The following is a 23,366-nucleotide window of genomic DNA, read 5'->3' as shown; positions in this document are numbered from 1 at the left end:
TACCCATTCCGATACCTTCAATTCGACGAGAGTAGCTTCACTCGGGACCCACATGCACATAAGAAAATATACGGCGGGATACGAAACAAATGAGTGGCAAGAATACTTGCGATAAACAACGGAAGGTTTTCAGGGAAGGGAAAACCGTACCTCTTCGACCCTGCGGGTCCCGCGGGTGTTGTCCAATCATGACTGTGGTAAGCCATGTGTAAAACGAAGCCGTGAAGACGGACGGGGCGGATCCCACTTCGGATATTCCGTTAATGTTTGATCCCCATCGCTGTCATAAAAGTTAAGAGGATCGGGTAAGATTTAGTACAAACTACAAAGTCGTGGTTCAGACCGTTTTAACGGTGGGAAGGATAACGTAGACCGGTCTAACCTGTTTCTATAACTTGGAAGTTGACCACCCCCCTTCAACACTGGCCGGGGTGATGTAGTTCTCTCCGAATCGTGACGTGGTCGGACCCACGTCAATATGATAGCCACATGACCATTTCCATATGCGATTTGGATCGCTTAAATAATATTGAAATAATATTATTAAGATGTTGGCAGGGATGGATACTGGGTTCAAATTTCGTTTTGTCACTAACCCTTTATAAATAATAATAATATTATTATTATTATTATCAAGGCACACAAATCTTTATCTTCATTATTTATTCTTTATAAATAATAATAATAATATTATTATTATTATCAAAGCACACAGGTCTAATTCTGGTCAGAGCATTATTTATAAAACTGTTGTATGTTACCAACATTTATCACCATCCATCAAAATCTGTTTTTGAATTTTCGCAAAGACAACTAATCTTATTTCCAGAATTTGATCGCCATTTATACAATAATGCCTCCAAATTTCTCAGAACAATGATTCTTGCTGGAGCAACAACAAGTACTGCACTGTAATCACATTGGCAAGGATGAGGAATACATTAAGATTTTTAACAAAAAATAATTGAGACACTAAGGCTTGTCGTTGTTGTCGTGGTTGTTGCAGTAGCGAGGTAACGGTTCCCACAAAAAAAACCGTTAAATCCATTTTTGCGTATATCGCATGCACTGCACGATGAGCTTTCTTCCAAAAACTTTGAATAAGAATTCTGTCTCTTTTTCTGGTTAACTTTCAACCCTTAGCTGTGCTTCATTACTTCTGCATTGGCAATCTACAATGAGGTAAACTTGGGAGATGTTATCAGCTCTGCAGCATCGCCTAGCCATGCTTTAGCTTTTTCTTCATTCTTCTCAGCTATCTCTGCAGTGCCTCTTCTTCCACGATCGAGCGAAGCTGCTCTTCATCCTCCTTTCTGGTAAACTTGGAACTGCTAGATGGATGTCAGTGAGGAATGAGACAAGAAAAAGGGAACTAAAGCTATTATCTGAACCGTGAACGTGTTATTGTGCTTCACCGTGTTTAGCATAACTAGATCACTAGATTATCCAATTGGTTAAAGCTGTTGACATATCCTACCCTCTGTGCAAAATTTGCTCAAGATTGTGTATACCATGATGAAGAAACATGCATCCATACCTTATTTGCTCTTCTTTCTGTGTTACATCACAACCAACTTCCATGATCGCTGACATCCTCGTCAATCCCTGAATATTTACTAGGATTGTACCTGCATAAAAGTTCAAGATCCTTAGTATCACAGTACCAGAATGCTTCAATGGTTTCTCAACAACTAATACGCAACAGAGTAAGTTGATATCATGGTAAAAGCATCATATTAAACCCAGGACCATAACATTGTTATCAAGTCTTTACTGGCAGATTTCCTTGAACCTTCAAACCTGGATAATGGTAAACAAAATAAAGGTGAAGATGGGATTCAATATCAAAATCTAGATCCCAACTACAGAGAAAATCTTGATCACACCAAAGGGCTATGCTGCCACCTTTTAGACACATATATATAATGCGCTAATACATTAAAGATTTGAGATTTGTTGTCCTTCAGAAAATTTGCATTAGTTAATAAGATGCAACAGGTTTATCGACCACCACAGACCTTAATTCCAAACTTTGGATCTGATAAAAGTTGTCTTCCATCTATTTATTTAACTATTTAAATAGATGGTAATATTCAAGGAAAAATCCCAAATTCATGGAACAGTTGTCATAAATATACTTCAGCAGGTGAAGAAAGAGAGAAATATTTGCCTGAACATTCCCCTGACAAGATAGGGATAATTAAAGTCTTCCTCATCACTTAAATTTCTTTCAGCAGGCTCTCTTTTAGCAATCATCAAGGTTGCCATGCGATAAGTTTTGTGTAGAAGGCTTCATTAAGTGAAAACATGTCAGGAACCAAGTGACAACAACACTGTGAAGTTGTGTACAAAATGCAAAAAGATACCCAGAACCCCATAAAACAATGCTATATGCATGCATGCATCACCAAGAGGAACTACATATAAATGTATATGTGATAAGTACATTGGTTATCTGGTGATCAGCATTCGTAATTTCTTTCCACTTTTTCACCTATATCATTAGCGCAATTCGAATTGGTCGCAAGACTCTGTAGTCCAACAATGATTTTTTTTTATCACTCACATGAACATAGAGAAAAAGAAAGAATGAAAAAGAAAATAACCTATATTTAATCAAACCATGCTTAAGTGATCAAATAAAGAAACAGAAGTGGAACTAGGCAGATGTAGATGACGCATTACTCACATGCCATTTGGTATTGTTCTTCTCTTGTCATGGGTTTGAGACAAATGACAAAAAGCCTTGGCATTTGTTTTTTCAAGATTTCTTCTAAACCTGTCCTTTAGTTGTTCCCTCAACATGTGAAATTTTCATTCCTCCTTGGTGGGTCTTGGAATTTCTTGTTCATCTTCTCCATCTTGTTCAGATGCATCCTCTTCATATTCGTCACAGTCTCCTTTATCCTCATCGTACTCTTCAGTTCTGCAACGAGAACCGTATACAATTATGGACCAAAAAGCACATCATTAGAATTATTCCAGATGTATATGCACAACAAATGTGTTGAGGATCCGGAAACACTTAAATAAGGCAATACACTGAAGTGCTTTTGAAATAACATTTAATGTACTACTCAAATTTAAGCTTACACTTCTGTTATCGAGCAAATTTTGTTCGCACAATCTTCGAGCTATTCAGAAAAATAATTCGCTATTCAGAAAAATAATTCACAAGAACATTTCCTAAATCAGCACCTCCCTTGACACAAACCCCCAAAGTAAGATGGAAAGAAACGCAGCCACCCCAAACTCCAAATAAAATCCTAATAAAATTATGAGGAAAAGGTTCCCATGTCCTAATTTAGAAATCTGCAGTAACGAAAAAACACCTCTAACCAGAGCAAATTGAAGAAATTGATCTACAAAGAAAGGCACTGCAATGGATAAAAATGATTTCATAAGAATCAAATCAGACATTGATAGAAGTTACAGATAAATGTCTAACAACATAGACATTACCATCCAATAGGTTGAATGATAATTAAAATTTAAAGAAATTCCCATGACTAAATATGTTATAATTTTCTTAGCAAGTGATGGCAATTATGATACAACTGTTCTACTTCTGTAATTTGTTGGCAATAACTTTCTCCAAATAATATTAGCAATATCACTTTTAGACTAATCTAGCAATGTGCGTCAATCACTCGTTCCGATCTGTTGTTGGAGAAATTTTCTCTTCTTTTGAATGCAGCTAACCAACACCTCAAAATGCAACCACTAAACTTAAAAGTTCTTCAACAAAACGTTTTAATTTCTTTCGCCATAAGCATTAGGGATTCAATTACCTACCGATCAAATCAAGAGATGTCCCAGCAGATGAGGAGAAACAACAATTTCAGAAAAGCGTGTCTTATTCACAAGGAAAGTCGAGAAAGAAACTGCTCTTCCGAACGTCGTCGCGAAGGAAACCCTAACCTATTGGGAAGAGCGATTCGGGGGTACGGAAGCAGCGGCCGAACGCAGAGAAGATGGAGGAGCCCGATCGCCGATGTGGACCGTCGGATCGGTGAAGCGACGGAGGGTACGGTACTTAGTTTAGACTCATATCGAATGTGCAATAGATAAGGATCAGTCATTGGAGCAGCAAAAACACCGGAGACACCAGAAAAGGTGGCGCTCAGGTGCAGCCCGAGAGGGTGGCAGCACGGACGTCGGTATCCAAAGCCGCACCTATTTTGTCCCTACATGTCATCACCTTAATAATTTAGTAAATAATGTATTTATCTCTCTCCTGATTGGCTGACGTAGGATGTGACTGCGGACCCACTGCCCCTTTCCCGCCCTACTCGATCCCTTCGCCGCGTGTCTCGCGCCACCAATCAGTCAGCAGTCTCAACGCGGGGCCCACTCGGTATGATTTTTCCGTCCGTTGATCATGGATCTGACGGCTGAAGATCCGCAAGTGTTTCGACGCGGGTAACTTATCGTGCTCCGTGAACCGGGTCGATGGAGAGCATCACTTGTGGTGCCCGTTTGACTCGTACCCGTTTGTCCACTTACCTAAGTATATCACACTGGCGTCAATTTTATCCAATGGAATCGAAGGTAAAAGAGTTGTGTAGCGTATGATAGGGTAAACGTGATAATTTATATAAGGATAATAGGAAAAGAAACTAATATATGGGAAATGGGGAAAGGGACAAGCAAACATAAATCCCTCCACCCTTCGTCACTCCTTCCACCGTCTCCTTTCCGACCCACGAATCCTCGAACTTTAATCCGTTCTCCAGCGGCAGGATGGGATTTTTGATGCGGAGACGGAGAAATCTGGACTGAGACGAACCGATCGGTGCCTCGCATTATCCATTTCGTCGAAGATTTCGATCTCGGATTCTCTCCCGCTCTAAATGCTTGCTTAGAAGTTAGAACCCTAAAGGTTTGATCCTTGATCCTTTGCCTTGCTTGTCGGGATGAAGGTTTTGTGTCGGAATATGGAGCAGGACCGAGAGCAGACGATGATTTCTTCGTCGCCGTTCGTGATCTCGTTCCTGCTGCTGGTTTCGGTCCCGGTGCTCTTCGTCTTGGCCCCGCGGGTTCTGCCGCCGAAGACGCTACCGAGCATCCCCAACCGCGACGAGATGGATGACCTCGCGCTCTTCCGCCGCGCCACCCTCGCGTCCGCCGGCGGGGGCGGAGGGCTCCGCCGACACGCGGCGGCGCCGCCCAAGATCGCGTTCATGTTCCTGACCAACTCCGACCTCTCGTTCGCGCCCCTCTGGGAGCGGTTCTTCCGCGGTCATGAGCGACTGTTCAACGTGTACGTCCACGCCGACCCTTCCGCGCGTCTCTTGCTCCCGCCAACGCCCTCCTTCCTCGGGAGATTCATCCCGGCGAAGGCCACGCAGCGAGCGTCGCCGACGCTCATCTCAGCAGCGCGCCGCCTTCTCGCAGCGGCGCTCCTCGACGACCCGACCAACGCCTTCTTCGCCCTTCTCTCCCAGCATTGCGTCCCCCTCCACTCCTTCCGCTTCACCTACCACGCCGTCCTCGCTAATTCTGACGTACCGCTGGCCACCAACGGCGATGGGGTCCTCCGCCGCCGACACCGGAGCTTTATCGAGATCCTCTCCGGCGAACCGGGGCTGTGGGACCGCTATGTCGCTCGTGGCGACGATGTGATGCTCCCGGAAGTGACCTTCGACCAGTTCCGTGTGGGTTCGCAGTTCTTTATCCTCGCCAGGCGGCACGCGGTGATGGTGGTGCGTGACCGACGGTTGTGGAAGAAGTTCAAGATGCCATGCCTCAAGTCCAAAGAAGATTCTTGCTACCCCGAGGAACATTACTTTCCGACACTCCTCCAGATGCAGGACCCTGAGGGATGCACTCATTATACGCTAACCAGGGTGAACTGGACCGATAGCATAGGCGGCCACCCACACACTTACCGGCCACCGGAGATATCCGGTGATCTAATCAAGGAGTTGAGGAGGTCGAATTCGACATACTCCTACCTCTTTGCACGCAAGTTCTCTCCGGACTGCCTTGATCCCCTGCTCGAGCTTGTGGATATTACTATCTTTCGGGATTGAGTCCTCTTTTGGTTGCGGTCTGCAGCTAAGGGATTGGTGCTTAGGCAAATGTATGAGGTATGAAATTAATCTATTATTTCATAAAATTCATTTCTTTGTGAAACTTCTTAATCAATCTGTTGATGATTGTGTAAAAGGAGCTATTTTCGCATCGGATATAGACCCAGACTACATATCGTTGGCTTAGCGGACCTTGGAACAGGAGTAATATGCATAATTTGGGATATTACTTCTCATCACAGCAGTGCTAGAACTGGGTATGGGTGTGTTTGAGGGTGTTCTGTCATTATTAATTTTCCTTTGTTTTTGGCATTAGGCAACATTCATAACGAAATGGGAGTGGCTCCTGCATTCTGAAGTGTTAGTCACCCAGAATTTGTGTTGACATGAAATTATATAATATTTCAAGATTAGTCCCACTTTTGTCTTCGATTAATGCTGATTTTTGTTTTTCAGCACCTTAGACCTAGATTAGCTGATTGAAGGCTAGGAATTAATTAAGACTCAGCTGTTTTTCTTTTCTGCACTGTTTTAAGTTTCTTTTTCATAGATAACCTGATTTGCTATTTCTTTTGCTAGAAAAGGTCGGTTCAATTGTTTTGTTCATGTGTTGTTCCATCTTACTTGAGTTCTGTGATTTGTTCAGGGTTTTTGACTTATTTTCTTGTTCTTATTCGTTGCAGAGATTGATGAGAGTATATGGCTAAAGCTGATCCATCTTTTCCTCTTCATTTGTGAACCCCATCTCTGTCACTGGTAAAGATGATGCTGGTCTAAAGTGCAAGGAAGAACCAAGATGGCTTAAGTGAGACATCCACATTAGTTATTAGCATCATGATCCTGTGCAAGGGATAGTAAAGCACTTTTGTATCTACACAGAGTTCAATAATAATGGTAAATTTTAGCATCATCTTTTAACCTGAGAATTTGCTGGTTGAACTAATTCTATCTTCCATGATCATGTTTTCAGTATTTGATTACCACAAAGTTGACAATTGAGCACTTGACTTACAGAAGAAAATGGTTAGAAGATCTTAACATCCAATTTTAGCCAAGGATTCGTCCATATTCCAAGTGTGTGTGGCCAAAGCAAAAGGGGAATCGTCTTCGTTTCTCTTCTTATGTTTCTATTATTCTTCCTTCCATATTCTAAGTGTGTTTGTGTAAATATTTTCGTGGGCAAAGTGTGATAGAATCTCTTCCTTTTTATCTTTAGCAAAGCCCTAATAAGACGTCGGTTGTGTGCCAATAGCTATAAGCTCTTCCTTTCAATATTGAGGGTCCACTTGACCAGAGAAGGATTAGAAGACTGGTAGGGACTCGTGCACTTTTTTGGCTTCACTTTTTCTCTGCTTTCTGCTATTCTTGTTTCCTGTCTCCACTGTCTGTGCCTTGTTTTTCTCCTCACAAGACAGAACAAGTGACTAGTTTGGTGTAGGAAAGGAACTTCTTCTTCCTGACTTGAGTGTGTAATGGGTATGGTGGTTAGTCTACCACTTCTAACTGGGGTCCATCCATTTCTTCCTTCTGATCTTGTCATCCCTATAATTAGCTCAACAATGGCACCTGCATGTAAAATATATACATCGAAAAGGGTACTGACATCATATGGACTCTCAGAGCTAGATGGGTAAACTGGAAATGAGTGGGAAAACAATACCAAACCATTTCTGTGCCATGTAAATGTGCTTATAGCAACACAATGGGCTTGTATTTCCTTTCGCATTGCATCACTTGGAAAACTATATAAAGTTGCTTTTAAGAAGAATGTGACGTTTCTTTTATCAGTCATTGTTGTTGGTTATGGAAGCCTACACATTTATTGACTTTATTTTTTTTTTGTGTTACCACGTGCTTTACATGTGAGTTACATTCTTTTAATAGGTTTTTTTGGTTTGAAGAAAAGTGAAATATTACTTTCCTAGGTTAATCTCTCCCACTTGGATGAACAATTGCGCATATAAATACTAGAACTCTGCATGTGCTATGCAGGTGAATGAGGGAATCATCTGACAGAATCTGAGCAAAAAAATCGCTTCTCTTGGGAAAGAATGCATTCGGCAGAGGCAAACTATACTGGTTAAACTCTTATCATGGTCACCACTTCTAACTGAAGCAGGTTTGCTCTCTTGATATTGGAGTTAAAGATGCATCAGTATCCTTCCTAAACCCTTGGTAAAGTTTGGTGGTGCAGGCATCTTTTTTATCCAGTGGAAAAACCACATCAGCCTTCAGGAATGTGTCATAAGCCTGTCACCACCTTCTTTGTTTGTCATTGCCACAAGGATGTAACCTGTGGGACAGTGACTCAGAAATGCTTCACTGTCATAAGGAACAGAATGGCAACACATCAGCTTCTAGTCACATGTAGTTGCATGTTCTATTTATAATTAATTTCTGCACCAATTACATTCAGAATCATAATGACCTTGTCTTAAAGTTTCTTCCAGGAACTACTCTGTCATTGTTTTATTTGGCACAAGTAGATACTGTCTATTGATCTCTTACCTAATATCCTTATTTTCTGGGTCTTTGTCCCTTGACTTCAAGATTGGTTTGAGCTAGTGTAAGTGGGTCATCTTTGACTGAGGCATCAGAAGTTTTTCCTCTTCATTCTTCCGCTCCAAGTATTGCAACTAGTTTGTTTGACTCATGAGCCACACTTGCCTCTTTACATGTGAACAGCTTGTGAAGAGCATGATGAAAAATATTAGCATTGCTGAGAGAAGTTATAAAATACAAGTCATAGGAGATTAGGTTGGGAGAAATAGGTATATTAGATAATTGTAACTCTTGGGTCCTCAACCAATTGTTAATTGGACATGTGATTTTGCTCTTTGCATAGAAATATATCTAATTCCATGCCATAGATAATTGATCCATTAATTCTACTATTTTAGGCTATGAGATTGAACTGCTAGTCTGAAACAGTAGTTCAGCCTAGTGGATTAGTGTATTCTCACTTACAACCTAATGCTTCTATACTTTTTTTTTCATGTTTTCATAATTACTTGACATTTAGCATAATGGACTTGGATCCAAGTAATCTTACATTGTCAACTATGAGTTCTTCCAAAGAATAGCTTTCAGATTAATGTTTTCCATGCAAGAATTTATGGGGTTACAAGTGGTTAGGTTTGACCAGAATGCTTGTAGGACCAGAAGAAAGTTACTCTTTACTCCCTTAGGAACAACACTTTGTCCTATTGTTTAATGGACACTTCATTTAGCAACCAATATGCAGCAGCTTCTATCAATGATGGTGACAAAATAACAGCCATCATTATGTTGCATCTGTTTGTGTCTTAATTACCTTTGCAAATATATCAGTAGGAGTCCATATTATAAATGCTTTAATAAATGAGGAGATGCATAAGAAACCTCATAGGATACTTGCATGCCACATATATCCCACAAGCCAACTCAATCATTGATGATAAGGAATCAATGTTTGTGTCATAGTAGGGTTCTAATAAGGGGTCCAAAATTTGACTTGATCACAAGAACATTTGGCTCACATGTAACATATGGATTTTAAAGGTTGGAATTATGAAAATCTAAAATAGTGATTTTTATTTTTATTTTCCATAGTAGAATAAGCGTGAGTTGTTAAAAATAATACTAAAGAAAATCCAAATTAGTGATTTTTATTTTTATTTCCATAGTAGAATAAGCGTGAGTTGTAAAAAACAATAATGAAGAAAATCTAAAATAGCATGGGTTGTTAAAAATAATAATAAAGATAATCCAAAAATAATGATTTTTCTCCCTTTATTTTTAATTAGAATAAGCATGAGTTGTTAAAAATCAAGCTAATTATAAATTACTTCATACACTTAGACCCTATTAGCATCGTGATCCTTGTAGTTCTCAAAGTAAAACAAATAATGTTATTTATCTAAAGTAAAACAAATAATGTTATTTATCTTAAAATCATCTGTTGCGACGGAAAACACATGACACCACAAGATTGATGCGAAAGTATTAGAAAAAAAAAATTAATATTTTTTTATTTCTAACGAATTTCAACATATTAAAAACGAAAGGGACATTGAAAATAATTTTTTATCTATTATTTTCGTGCTTATATTTTTCGTGCTTATGAAATAAATAAAATTATTTATTTCAGTCTCAGAATTATAAAGATCTCAATATAAATTATATCGTTCATCTAAATATAATATATAATATATAATTAATCTTTAAAAATTCTTTGAGAAGCGTGGAAGGCTTAAAAAGACTGACACTTCGTCATCGTATTGGTACCTCATCTACCCGTCTCGTGATTGGAAGGAATACGAAGACTGTCAGGCCATCACTTCGTGACAACAAGAAGAGCGTCGTTTGGAGTCACCCGAGCTGACCAAATAGCAATATAAAACGCAGACAAAAAGTCTCCCCTTCCTTCCGCCATCTCATTCCATCCATCGACAGTTGCCAAGAGACCAACGCGGGAGATCCCGGATGGCGCCGACAGCGGCGATGGCGTTGATGCTGGTGGCAGCAGCGGCCGCAATGGTAGCGATGCCGGCGGAGGCCGGCGACAAGAACTCGGTGTTCCAGCCCTGCGCCGACGCCAAGGTCCAGCGGTGGGACGGCTTCACCTTCGGGATCGCCTTCTCCGGCCGGGACTCGTTCCTCCTCAACCAGAGCCTGCAGCTGTCCCCTTGCGACAGCCGCCTCTCCCTCTCCACCCGCGGCGCTCAGCTCGCCGTCTTCCGCCCCAAGGTCGACGAGATCTCCCTCCTCACCGTCGACACCACCACCAACCCCTCCGTACGATCCATCCCCCTTTTTATCTCCCCTGTTTTGATGTACATATGAATCGAATATCTCAACCGAGCTGATAAATATGCTTAATTTCACTTCGAATATCACATTAAATCTGTTCTTGTATCGCTAGACAAATACATCAATCAATCATTAACCAGACAACTACTTCTTTGCTTTCCAGATCAATAGTGGTGGATTCATGGTGGCATTTGCCGGCAGAAAGTATGCAGCAAGGTCCTCTCCCGTCTTTGTTGGCAACAGTTCATATGCCATCACCAGCTTCACACTGGTATGCTTCACGCCTTCTGAATCACCGAGAACAGCAGCAATCACATTCCTTCCATCTTGTTGTCCATATGTAGGTGCTTGAATTCCACAAGGGCACGCTTCAAGATCTGCATTGGAAGACAGGTAGCTGTTCTTCATGTTCAGGGAAGTCATCGTTTGTGTGTCTCAGGGAGCAGGGCTGCGCCATCAAAGCTCCCAACTGCAAAGGCCAGGGTGGCTCTGTGGACTGCAGCATAGGGATTCAGTTGGCATTCTCAGGCACAGACAAGCATGATGCTGTGCTCAATTCATGGTACGAGGTTTCCAAGCTGCAGCAGTACTCCCTCTATGGACTGTACTCGGACCTTAAGAACACTCTCACCGGCCAGCACGACAAGATCTTCTGATTGCCACCCGATGTGGATGGATGTTCGAGTCCTGAAACCACTGAAGCGTAGTTGTGTTTGTGGTGGTGTCTCCTTCTGATCCTTGTGTTGTTTTATAGAGTGAATTTGCTGGTGTTTGTGGATCTTCATTTATAGGCTATTGAAATGACCATTTTCTGCTTGTGTTTTATGAATAGTCAAATCTGAATCATCTAATTGTTTTCTTTTTTTATTTTACTATAAAAATAAATAAAAATGCAGGAGCTTAAACTAAGGATATGTGTTGATCGATAATCGATCGTTACAAATCCAATTCATGCTTGACGTATAAACACATGGTATATCAATACATGCTACGGTACCGACGAACAGAGAGAGAAGAAGACCATGGTATATAATTTTGAATTGAACGATACGTACCGATCCGACGGTATACCGATACATGGACCGCTAACGTGCTACAGTGTTACACTAAAGCAGTACTACAGTAGAGAGAAAAAAATATTTAAAATTAGGTGTACCGCTCGATACACTATGATGTACTATTCGGTACGTCCTGGTATACCACTTAGTACACGGTACCATACCATACTGAACCAATCTCGAAACATCGATACGGTACGGTATTGCATACCTTGAAAAAGACGACACAAAGAAAAAAAAACTGAGAAGAGAAGATGGTCATGGAGGAGGAAGAGAAGCATCGGATGGATTAATACATGGTCTAAGAGACGAGTCTAAGCAGAGAGAGAAGAAGACGACACAAAGAAGAGAAAAATGAGAAGAAAGACGAGTGCAAGCAGAGAGAGAAGAATATGACACCAAGAAGAGAAAAATGAGAAAAGAAGATGGCTATGGAGGAGGAAGAGAAGCATCGGATAGATTAATACATGGCCTAAGAGATGAGTCCACGTAGAGAGAGAAGAAGACGAAAGGAGAAAAATGAGAAGAAAGACGAGTGCAAGCAGAGAGAGACGAAGACGACACCAAGAAGAGAAAAATGAGAAGAGAAGATGGCCACGGAGGAGAAACGGAAGCATCAGACGGACTAATACATGACCTAAGAGACGAGTGCAAGTAAATATATATATATATATATATATATATATAGAGAGAGAGAGAGGAGGGTAATCCTAATAAAAAGAACTAAAAACACAAGTGATACCAAGTCTATTTCATGCAAGGATCATTAACCAATATATACCGATCGATATGTACCAGTTCGAACCAACAAAGCTCCTTGTTCACAACATAAAATGATCTTGATGGAGAAGTTTCCACCTTCTTACCAGCCTTCTTGTTTCTTCCTAAAACTAGCAAATCAAGAAAGAATACTTGACAAGGATATCTCAGACTTGAAACAAATACCTCATGAGCTAACATTGTTGATGCTGAAGTAAACAGTCTTCTGTCGGAAGGCATTCATCGCATAGTCAACCTGAAGCTGACCCAAATGCGAGCTGAAGCGAATACCATATCCAACACCAACTCCAAACCCAGGCTTTCCTTGCCTAAGGGCAGGATTACCTGAGCATTCATCCAAGGAAACCATCAATGGGCTACACTTTGCATAGTATTTCATGAGAAGCTACCAAGTGAATCTGATAAACTATTCGGATTAACACTTATAAGGAAAATGATAATAAAAAAAAAACTTGGAATTTCAATGTTACGAAGAATCATCGGAATGTGTTTGAAGTTAACAAAAATAATGCAGGAGAAGAAAGATCAAGCAAGGTGGCATATTTCATTCAAGCATGAAATGGCACAAAATCAACTGAAAAAGATGCCCGCAATTGTGAAACGAAGCTTTTGCAAACAGTAAATATCCAGATTGATTCTCAGAAATTCCCCTACTTCAACCAGCCTAACACCTTGACATGATGAAGTTTTAAATGATTAGCAATTTTTTCATTGACCTTTTTAACTTTCCAAGAAAACAATGTTCTACTTGTTTATGGTTCCATCTGATTCAATCAAATCTTGCGCATTAAGCTAGAAACTAATTGGACTGTGTATCAAAATGAAGAAGATAGAACCAAGAAAAAAAATGCAATGTTATTTTGAAGCATCTTAAATAATTTTTTTAATTCACTGAGATTAGTAATTTCTCATTCTTATGGAAGGGGAAAAGAGATATGAAGAGCTCCGACTTTTTTCCAGAACAACATCAGAATGCTCATGCACCCCACATTATCATGAGAAGATTTGGAACCACAGTTACGGTATGTAAGACCATTACAAGGATTCTTACATGGTACTTAAACGCACAGTCCCTCGCAAAGAAAAGGATTTACCTGTGTGCAAATATGGGAAGAAATAGCTATGAAAATCGTGAAAGCATACCAGGGACATGCCGAGAAGAGCCCAAGTCAGTTCCACAGTCCATGAAGATGGCTCCTTCCAGTTCCTTTGTCTATCACAGAAGAAAAAACCATGTTTCCGTTAAACAATTTGTTCAAAAGCAATAATCCAAGGGACAGGAAGCAGCTTAGATAATAACATCAAAGCATAATGAGATGTCATCATGCAGTTGTATGGACAAAGATTAGTAACAACTATAACAATACCACTGTAACAAACTTCTTAGAGTAATCGATTGTGTAAAACTATGTAGCCAAGAGAAGAGACAAAGAAACGCTTCCTTTCCAGGCAGGGACCAAGGGCCTGTAGTCAACTTGGAAGTAGAAATGGGTGTCAATCTCTAGTGGTCCAGAGAGTTGATCAGGCATCAAAACTTCTAAATACCTTATACAAAGGTTTCTGGACAAAGCAAAAACAGGGAGGAAGCAGGGAAGTCTATTGCATTTTAGTCTTAATTTTAAATGTCTGAAGTGGCTAATTTCTCTGGACATCTTCCAGTGATTTGTCCTTATTTTCCCAGCTATAAAGTACTATTTTCCCCTTAGATTAGGTCTATGAATACCCTTTCTCTTTCTCAAGAAAGAGAAACCCAAGTTAGAAAGGTTAATAAAAAACAATGCACAATAAACTTGAGAAAACGTGGGCATATTCATTCATTGAGTTATTCGGCATTCTTGATAAATCCATTAACAAGGTGGTTTTGCCCTTATCTAGATTGCGGATAGACTCCCAAAACTCACTTCAGAAATTTCAACTCCTGCCGTGATCATTGTCACCATGATTATCTTAAATTCGCAAAGCTATGATGAAAATGTCACATGATTACAAATTTTTGAACAAAATGCCACTACTTTCATGACCCCGTGCAGGAAGTTTGGAGGTTCCAAAGAATCTCTAAAACCAAGATTCGAGAAATAATAATAATAATAACTGAGTTCGATCTGGATAAAAACAGAATTGTCCAAAGTCTTAATCCACTCTGCAAAGTTCAAACCCTTGAAAATCAATGATCCTGAGACCCAAGATCAGTTATGATGCAACTGATCCCTGAATAAATCGGCTTGAATCAGTCAAGTGGGACAATCTCAACTCTCAAGCTTTATGACATGGATCAACTGACCTACATACAACTACCGGAAACCTCCAGCTTGGATTTTCCTTCTTTGGGTACCTAATCTCTACTTACAAGGGCCCTCCCCTTTAGGTTTCAATTCTGATGCTAAATAACTTGTAAACCTCATCTTTAGGTTTGACGTTAATTCTTCCTAAAGTTTCATTCTACAAAGAAGAATGGGATTGATACCAGTGTCCAAGGGTGTCATTGGATGCCCCATCTTGGAGGTGAAAGAAACTTGATATTATTATATGCATTCTTAGAGATGACTCACATACCACAGGAATTGTAAATTCACTATTAGCAACCAGACATGATCTTCCAGAGCCAACTGCGCCTTCACCATAACCTCGAACGCTATCAATTCCACCAATGGCAAACGCTTGGTATGGTGCCATGTCCCCTACAATCGAACCACCTTTCAGGCTGTGAGATTAAAAAATTAGTGTTAGAGTTGCTTGTGACAACTGATATGTCAAAGTAGAAAAGAGAAAAAGAACAGGAAAAATGCAATACCTCGTGACCAAAAAAGTGGGGCCCAATTTAAATCCCTTCGAAGCAACAAATTTGAATCGATTGAAAATAAGCCACTTTGACAAAAGAGGTAGTCCTTGTTCCATTTGAAAATTTAACTAATGCATAGAGAAACATAAGGATTACTAATACAGCTGCAAAAATTAGATAAGGTTGTCATCTGACTTACTCTTGTAAAACTATCATCACTAGCAATTGCACATTGGGCTTCCTGCTTCAGAATGACCATATTATCATAAGTGTTTCCACTGAACCAGAAAATAATGATGAGCATATGAAAACTAAATAATAAAGTGACAGCTACTGAGGAAGTTTAGATACCTGGAAGTTATGGGAAATCCATCAACATCCCTGCTTATCATATGGCCATCATTATTGATTGGATGAACATGCTGCACACAATTGCCAGATCGAAAAGGTCATAATATCTCCCAGGTCATTTGTGACAAGGAAGAAAAAAGGGAGAAAGGGAAGAAGGAATAAAATATGGTATTTAACTATGGCTCCCATCGTATTAGTGAAGTGCAAAAAGACCAAACTCACTTAATCCATAGTAAAAAGCAGCAAGAATTGCTTTGCTACAGTTATGCATGGTTTATTTACATCACAATAATGTCTGCAATGAAGAGTGATAACCACCTCAAATTTGATGCCAGTAGTGCTGCTCCAGTGGGAAGTAGAAGGCTCATTGAAATCAACACCTGCTGAGAAGCGGCATAGATTGACACTCCCACTCCCTGAGTGAGAGAAATGATCAACAGGCAACCCATGCACTGCAGTCTCAGGAGTCACTGAATACTGAATGACAGTAAACAACAACACAGGTAAGAAGCAATGTAATTATAATAATGCAGCCATGCAAGAACTTATCAAGAATAATAACATCCAATTATTGAAGAAGACTCAACATTCTTCTTTTAACCTTCAAAAGATATTGTTTAATACACCAAAAGGTTTGAAACACGAAACATCAACCTGAATGGTAAACGACTGTTGTGACGTCCAATCAGGCCTTGGGCGCCTGAATGCTATGAGAATGTTTGAATCATCGAGGCCTTTGTTCCACAGTACCTCCAATTTTTCGTTTCTTCCAAAGAGATTGGGGTGTTTGATGGAAAGTCTAGCAGAACAAACACAGCAACATAAGCATAAGTATGTAAATTTCGGAGTAAAAAACAACGATTTGCAGAAGTAAAGAGCAGTACCTCGCAATAACCTGCGAGAAGGGATCGGTAGATTGCCTAAACAACAATAAAAAAATCGGATTTCAGTCAATGTGCTATTAGAAACAATGGATCTTGAGTTGAAATGACCGGAGAAGCACCTGATATGGGGCAACAAGAGGGCAACACACAGCTTCTGAGTAAGGTCCACATTGAAGTCTATCTTAGCTGGGTTAGAATACGTAACCAAGATCAAATCTTTGATCAGAAAAAAGGCCATCTTGAGCCCAAAAGAGGGACGAACGACGAGGCGAAGACTCGAACAAGAACCAACCTTTACCGGCATGAATGCTCTTTTGAGCGCCCATCAGCATTCAGAGCTCCGCAAGCGGACGGCTGCCTCTCCACTCATCGGACCCACACACGGAGCCTGCGGGAGGTGGGAGCGGAGGCACGAGTGGCCTCCCAGCAGCGATCTCTGCAGGCGAAGGGAGACCAGCGGCGATTTGTATGAGGATTATGGATGCTTTTCGTGGGCGGGGATGATGGAGGTCTGGAATTGCTTCTTTGGATGGTCGTCCGCGATCAGGCCGAGGTCTTCCCGTGCCAATGGGAGGTATGATATGTCGCCGTTGTTTCGGATTAAACCGGTCCGAATATAAACAATATTCCGATATACCGATCTAATAAATTCTTATGTAACGGTTGACGTGTGGGTCATATCAGTTGTTCTCTAAACTTGTCTTATGTAACTAAAACATATATGCTTCCAAAGACAATGGTTTCTGTATTTATCGTTCTAAATTTAAGTATATATATATATATATATATATATATATATATATATATAAAGTTAATCTTCCTTTATAAATGTTAAAAAAACAATTAATTGATGAAAGTAATAAAGGATACTTTAGGTATTTAAAAGATTATATTTTCTTCAAATCATAGATAACATAGTTAACTTGAGTGTATAAAAAAGATTTAAAGATTTGAAAGAATATATATATATATATATAGAAGAGTAAATATGTTATTTTCTTACTTTGATTGGATGGACATATGAAAACCCCGAATGAAAAATAATGTTCAAATATGATTATGAGCCTTCACTCTATCAAGAACAAAAATGGAAATTGGGTTCCTAAATCCAGAAAACTCAATTTACAACAATAACCCGACAAGAAACCCCTCCAGAAATGGAAGTCACCTGATAAACAGATGTACAAACTTCTACACAACAATGTCCACATATACTCTTCAGTTTCACAATGAAATATAGCTCAAATGGTACTTTTTTCTGTGTCAGCATTGTGGTGCCATGGTTGCTATTACATTTAATTTGTGACTAAATCATTGTTAACAAGATTGCCATCACTTGAATTGCCGACGTTATCAATTGCAGCAATAGGAGTAGCATCTAACAAGTTGATGCCTTCCATCTCGAGCATTCCAGGGTCATCAATCCAGTCTCCTGCAGTATAGTTGTCTGGGCTTATCAGGTCATGTTCTTCGTTCTTAAAGCCCTTGCTTTCGGTTGCCACCGGTTGCCTAATCATATTGATTGAGATTTAGTAAAAGGTAATTTCTTTGCCCAAGCGCAAAATAGAACTAAAAAGCAAACACATGGTTCTGAAACTTACCTTTGTTGAAGATGCAGGTTATAATGGACAAAAGTAAGATCATTCAACGTCGCGGCTTCAATTCTGTTCTTACTTGAATGGACAGTGTCATTGATGAAGGTGCTCCTCTTGAATGCAGTCATGCTGCACATCTGGCTCAGAATCCTAACAGCGAAACGCTGGAGATCTGGATAGTCTGATGCATACATAGACCACCACGTCGCTGGACACAATTTTTCAAACAATGCATCATTCATGGAAAATTGAAACTTAGACAATAAATTGTCACTATAAACCTCACAGTGCTTTTAGTTGTCACTAGAAGGTAGTAAAGAAACTATAGCTTGTTGGGTAAGGTTGCATACACTAATCCTCTCCAGACATTACTTCGGAAAGAGTCTTGAGCACTAGATTTGCTCAATAAGATTTATATTTCAGTCACTTATCGATTATAACTTATAAGAAACAAAGTTACCTGGATGCAAGGTTTCTCTTCCCCTTAAAGCCATTGGTCGACTAAAGTCGCCAAGAGCATCTTCGTAAAAAGATTTATGCTTTGTAATATTATCTTGGGCTGTCAGATCAGGCTCCAAAGTCTCAATGCAATCCAGCAAGCCTTTTTGAATGATATTAGTAATTGAAAATTTGGAATTATAAAAAATGGACGGATTTAGATAACAAGCGGCAGAATGCAGGGGGCTGTGAAATTCATCCCGTACATGATTTATGACTTCCAAATATCGCAAGCAATCAGATTCCTGGTTATCAAATGCCAAAAGAATATCTCTCTTTGCCTTTTCAAATGCATCAAATACAAATCCCATTGAAGGTTTTTCTCCACTATCTGCAATGCATAGAACTCTTGTAAGTGGTTCAGAGACCTTTATTATTTTACCACATGAATGCCAGAATTGCAAATCAAACACAATGTCCTTTACATCCATTCCCAATTTCTGCTTAGATAACACTGACTCCTCCCAAGTATTAGAAGCAAACATCTGCTGAAGAGAGCCTCTGAAAGAGAAAATATTCTGTAAAGTTAAAAAGTCCATCACAGATTGTGCCATGGCAGGTCGAATTATATCTTTTCCTTCAGTATTCCTCTTCAGCAAATCAAGGAGCCATGCATCATTATAAAGGAACTGAGAGATCTTCTTTGCCTTAGTCATTGTCCCATTCACTTCATCCATTTCACACAAACCTTTGAGCATTAATTCAATGCAATGATTCACACACACACTCCAAAAAAAGGTTCTGTACTTGTCCATTAGTACCTTCCCTGCAGCTTTATACCAGGGTGCACTATCAGATAAGAAATGTACAATGTTCCTGGAGCCAACATCTTGAATGATGCTCTCAAATAAATCAACAAGATCATCCAAATTAGTTTCAATGTGAGATACATCCACTGACCTGAGAAACATAGTTCCTTTTGGACAATAGACAAAAAAGTTTATTATAGATCGACCAGCTGTATCCTTCAACCTATCAACCATGACAGTACAGCCTGTCACTTCCCATGACTTGCGAAGTTCTTTACTGAATTCTCCTAATTCAGTGGTACATCGACTTAATAGTTTACCTTTGAGGGAATGATACGAAGGCATTTTGTATCCAGGCCCTACTGCAGCAATAGCATCAGCCATTCTCTGAAAATACAATGAATTTGCTGCAGTCAATGGTATACCAGCTTCATACATGAATTTTGCGACCGCAGTATCAGCTTGGTCTGTGTTCTCTTGTGAAGCAAAAGAAAGGTGCATTGTAGGCTTGGGTAGTGCCAAGCCCTGCGGAATATATAACATATCCGCTTTCTTTCTTTTGTTGGAATTCCCTTCATTGACATCCTTCTCTCTTCTTTTATAAGAAGCAGCCATTGAAGAAGTTGAAGTTGCATTAGGAGCATCACCATTATATTCTTCTATAGTCTGCTGGATAGAACAATTTTCCAAACCCTTGAAGCCCAGATGTTGTTGCATTTGTGTTTTGACATCCTCAGGTACTTGGTCACATGGTGCTATATTTCCTCTTTCTCCTGCTAAATGTTGTTTAAGACGAGAAATTCCACCACCTAAGATTACTTTGTGGCAATACTTGCATTCTATCTTTTGTCGATCTCCATTGACCATTACACCATGAACCCATCCGATATCAGTGGCTCTAGGAGGCATGAAATCCTTCAAAATTTGCAATAGGAAAAGAGCAGATAGTAAACAAAATCAAGTCAACCGAAAAAATAAAAATAAAAATGAAGCACTCTAAGCAACATACTTGCTCATCCTTGTATTGAATACTTGCAAAAGCATCTAAGAAACCCCTTGTCCCAACTTCAAATTGTTGCTCAGCTGTTCTTTGAGCTGTATCAGATAAAAGGAGAAATAAGTTTAAGAAAAAAGGAACCATATGCCCGAATAGACTAGGTGCAAAAAGCTAATGATACACCAAAAGCCTTCAACAGTCAAACACTTATTTCACCCAAAGAGACTGAAATTATTTTTGACAAGAATAATGCATCTAATTTGGCTGAAAAACAAAGTTACTCTAAAATATACAATTACAATAAACATGGGAAATACGACATCACAGTTTGTTGCTATTCAATAGCTAGTTTGACAATGTATGTAACTTGGAATACCATGACAGCAGAATTTTTTATGGGTCTATAATGATTGTTAGGAAATGATATGAAGATTTACATGTAGCTAAAGTAACATGTATGCAAAACGTGTCTAATCTATCATTTTATTATAAAGACTTCAAGCATTTCTCCAGCTCAAAGAGGAAAGCCCTCCCAAACAATCAACTAGAGAATTAAACTAATAGACAAGCTAACTATATCAAAAAAATTAAAGAAAATATTCAAGCATGGGCCTTCAGACTTACAATCCCATCATATATAGATGAGAAATGAAAATTATTAGCTATGGTCCTATTAGAACTTTAGGATACTGTTAGATCTAAACTAGACCCTTTTGATCAACTATATTAGCGATTAAAACAGATACTTTGGCAGTAACTGTTTAGTCAAGTGCAAAAAGAATAAAAAGTCAAGATGGGACACAACAACCAAAAGATGTCCGTCATAAAAGAAAGCACACTAACAAAGAAGAGGCATAAGAACTAAAATATTTGGACTGACAAGATTTATTACAGAGCTGCCTCAAGTGTGTTATTTCAAGCTTACGTCCTCAAGACAAAAAAAGATTTTCAGTTTGCTCCAATCTTCTTCAGCTAATGCACATCCTATTGCACATAATAACCAGGTATGCCTTATCAGCAGAAGTTATTCATTGATGATAATCACAAAGGCATACCAATAACTAGCACAATTCAAAAAACCAAAACAAATATACTAGTAAGCAGTTAGCAATTGAATCAAATCGTTCATCTGAATTAGAGATAGGAAGATTACTCTAATCATTAGTAACATCAAAAAGCAAATACACAAAAGGATTTCACAAGTAAATTACAAGAAAAAGACTCCAAAAGTCCGAATATCTTTATGATTGCAAAAAGATACCACTTTATGCATTTTGACAATCTTGATTAGTGAGAAAATTCATGTTATATATTATCTTCTGAGAAAGAAGAAGAATGCAAAATGATGGTATCATACAATGAACTTCTGCTTCATTAAAGGTCAGTACTTCTTGTCCAGCATCTATCATGTCTGGATCAGATGCATCAGATTCCATGCCAAGATTAGTAGAAGCTGGTGCTGCTAAAGTTCCCTCAGCTGTCTTTCGTCTTCTTTTGTTTGGTCTCCTTGGTTTCCTTGTGGCCAGGTGATGTGCCATTATCTCCCTTACTTCTTTAGGAACAGCCTCACAACCCTTAATCTCCCCTCTTTTGCTTGCCAAGTGCTTCTTGAAACGTGTAATGCCTCCAATCATGATCCTGTGACAATAGTTACACTTGACATGATGTCTATGGCCCCCTATCATGGTACCATATTGCCACCCTATATCCGGCGGTCGAGGCATTTTGCTATATTAAAACCAAGAACCCCACAAGATATATCCTGTACGAAAGAAAATACCATCTAAACATTAATAACCATGAAGGGAAAAACATGTGATCTCAAGGAGTTATGTAACATAAGATTACATGTTGATGACATTCATGGTACATAATGAAGGGTTCATAATCTATTTGCCTTTCTTTTTACTTATGTGTACACTGAAGAATTAGTTAAACAAAATTGCAATAATTCCATGAGACTGGAATCCAATAAGCAGCAGCTTCAGATCTTTTCTAACTTTCCTTATCATAGTTGGCATGCAAACTAGTCCCTTGAATTTCACTTCTAGTAACATGGTTGACATATAAAAGTAAGTTAAATTCTTTGATGTTTGCATTTATCTCCAAAAGATGGTTGCAGTAGGGTTGACATGAAACAAATAAATTAAGCATGAAATTGAGAAAAGTTACAATGCCAGATAATTGTCACTTGAATCCGTATAAATTGTCCCTTAACGTTTGTGTTACACCATTAAACCACAAATTTGGCATTTCATCACAGGCAGTTTAACCTAGAAAACAAATCTTTTACTACAGATACCAACAAGAAAAAAAGAAGAAAAAGCAAAAGAACGGATCAAACAGAGAACCGGTTTCGAGCCGTTACCATCTATTCATCCCTGAAAGATAAGGAGGAAGAAAGCACCAGGAGCTTACCGAAGCAGGGGGCTGCCGCAGACGCCGCCGGGCCTCCCCTCTCAGAGGGGCCGATATCGCCGCGACCGATCCGGCGAGTCGGGCGATTCCCTGACGCGCGGCGCGTGTCGTGACATGGATTTTGGCGGCGTGCCGGGTTGGGGCCTCCGATTTGATTCGAAGAGATCGGATTCCGCGGTGCCGGTTTGGGGGGACGGTGGCGAGTAGCGATTTGGGAGACGCCCGATAAGAACCCTCGTCTGGGTGACGTTAACGCCACTCATAACGGGGCAACTCGCCGTCATATATACCCCGTCTGATTCGGTAACCCCTCCTGCTGCCGTTTCGTGCCGGGGGTGAACATAAATGCGATCCGCTGCCGTTACTCTTTCCTGCTGCGTCAAGATTGCCAAACAAGTGATATCGTGGAGTGCTGCTTTAAGATTGCCGTT

At 39.7% G+C, this 23,366-nt stretch overlaps 4 protein-coding genes and 1 long non-coding RNA gene across 11 annotated transcripts; 2 read left to right on the top strand and 3 right to left on the bottom strand.

Annotated features, from left to right (window-relative positions):
- Positions 1-808: 808 nt before the first annotated feature.
- On the bottom strand, positions 809-4,154 carry LOC135594236 (uncharacterized). 3 transcript variants are annotated; one of them, XR_010480041.1, is made up of 4 exons: positions 3,796-4,154; positions 2,690-2,926; positions 1,538-1,628; positions 809-1,328 (listed from the first exon to the last, which is right to left on the bottom strand). It is a non-coding gene; the product is annotated as an uncharacterized LOC135594236 (long non-coding RNA). The 3 variants fall into 3 exon arrangements; XR_010480042.1 differs by having other exon boundaries at positions 809-1,331; positions 3,922-4,154; XR_010480040.1 differs by having other exon boundaries at positions 3,922-4,154.
- A 488-nt stretch (positions 4,155-4,642) lies between these two features.
- On the top strand, positions 4,643-8,584 carry LOC103997544 (glycosyltransferase BC10-like). Of its 5 annotated transcripts, none has more exons than XM_065082538.1 (4): positions 4,643-6,092; positions 6,719-6,929; positions 8,028-8,154; positions 8,230-8,584. In XM_065082538.1, exon 1 carries the CDS (start codon positions 4,917-4,919, stop codon positions 6,033-6,035), a length of 1,119 nt encoding a protein of 372 aa, XP_064938610.1. In that variant the 5' UTR covers positions 4,643-4,916; the 3' UTR covers positions 6,036-6,092; positions 6,719-6,929; positions 8,028-8,154; positions 8,230-8,584. The 5 variants fall into 5 exon arrangements, with proteins under 5 accessions (XP_064938610.1, XP_064938611.1, XP_009417072.2 ...); XM_065082539.1 differs by adding an exon at positions 7,006-7,347 and having other exon boundaries at positions 8,028-8,584; XM_009418797.3 differs by adding an exon at positions 6,173-6,292 and having other exon boundaries at positions 8,028-8,584.
- A 1,849-nt stretch (positions 8,585-10,433) lies between these two features.
- Positions 10,434-11,651, top strand: LOC103997543 (uncharacterized). Its single transcript, XM_009418795.3, has 3 exons — positions 10,434-10,811; positions 10,990-11,097; positions 11,171-11,651. The coding sequence occupies exons 1-3, from the start codon at positions 10,500-10,502 to the stop codon at positions 11,480-11,482; spliced, it is 732 nt and encodes a 243-aa protein (XP_009417070.2). The 5' UTR covers positions 10,434-10,499; the 3' UTR covers positions 11,483-11,651.
- Positions 10,880-17,253, bottom strand: LOC135592843 (outer envelope protein 39, chloroplastic-like). Its single transcript, XM_065082536.1, has 11 exons — positions 16,971-17,253; positions 16,798-16,864; positions 16,679-16,714; positions 16,449-16,593; positions 16,113-16,271; positions 15,795-15,865; positions 15,643-15,721; positions 15,456-15,571; positions 15,218-15,365; positions 13,808-13,877; positions 10,880-12,988 (listed from the first exon to the last, which is right to left on the bottom strand). The coding sequence occupies exons 1-11, from the start codon at positions 17,008-17,010 to the stop codon at positions 12,831-12,833; spliced, it is 1,089 nt and encodes a 362-aa protein (XP_064938608.1). The 5' UTR covers positions 17,011-17,253; the 3' UTR covers positions 10,880-12,830.
- A 459-nt stretch (positions 17,254-17,712) lies between these two features.
- LOC103997541 (uncharacterized) lies at positions 17,713-23,213 on the bottom strand. The gene is made up of 6 exons (XM_009418792.3): positions 22,936-23,213; positions 21,875-22,279; positions 20,530-20,615; positions 18,734-20,435; positions 18,280-18,481; positions 17,713-18,187 (listed from the first exon to the last, which is right to left on the bottom strand). Exons 2-6 carry the CDS (start codon positions 22,239-22,241, stop codon positions 17,974-17,976), a joined length of 2,571 nt encoding a protein of 856 aa, XP_009417067.2. The 5' UTR covers positions 22,242-22,279; positions 22,936-23,213; the 3' UTR covers positions 17,713-17,973.
- Positions 23,214-23,366: the final 153 nt, after the last annotated feature.

Source organism: Musa acuminata, chromosome BXJ1-9 (assembly GCF_036884655.1).
Source record: "Musa acuminata AAA Group cultivar baxijiao chromosome BXJ1-9, Cavendish_Baxijiao_AAA, whole genome shotgun sequence".
Classification (NCBI taxonomy): domain Eukaryota; kingdom Viridiplantae; phylum Streptophyta; class Magnoliopsida; order Zingiberales; family Musaceae; genus Musa; species Musa acuminata.
Note: the sequence above shows the minus strand (reverse complement) of the source record. Positions and strands in the feature narration are given on the sequence as shown.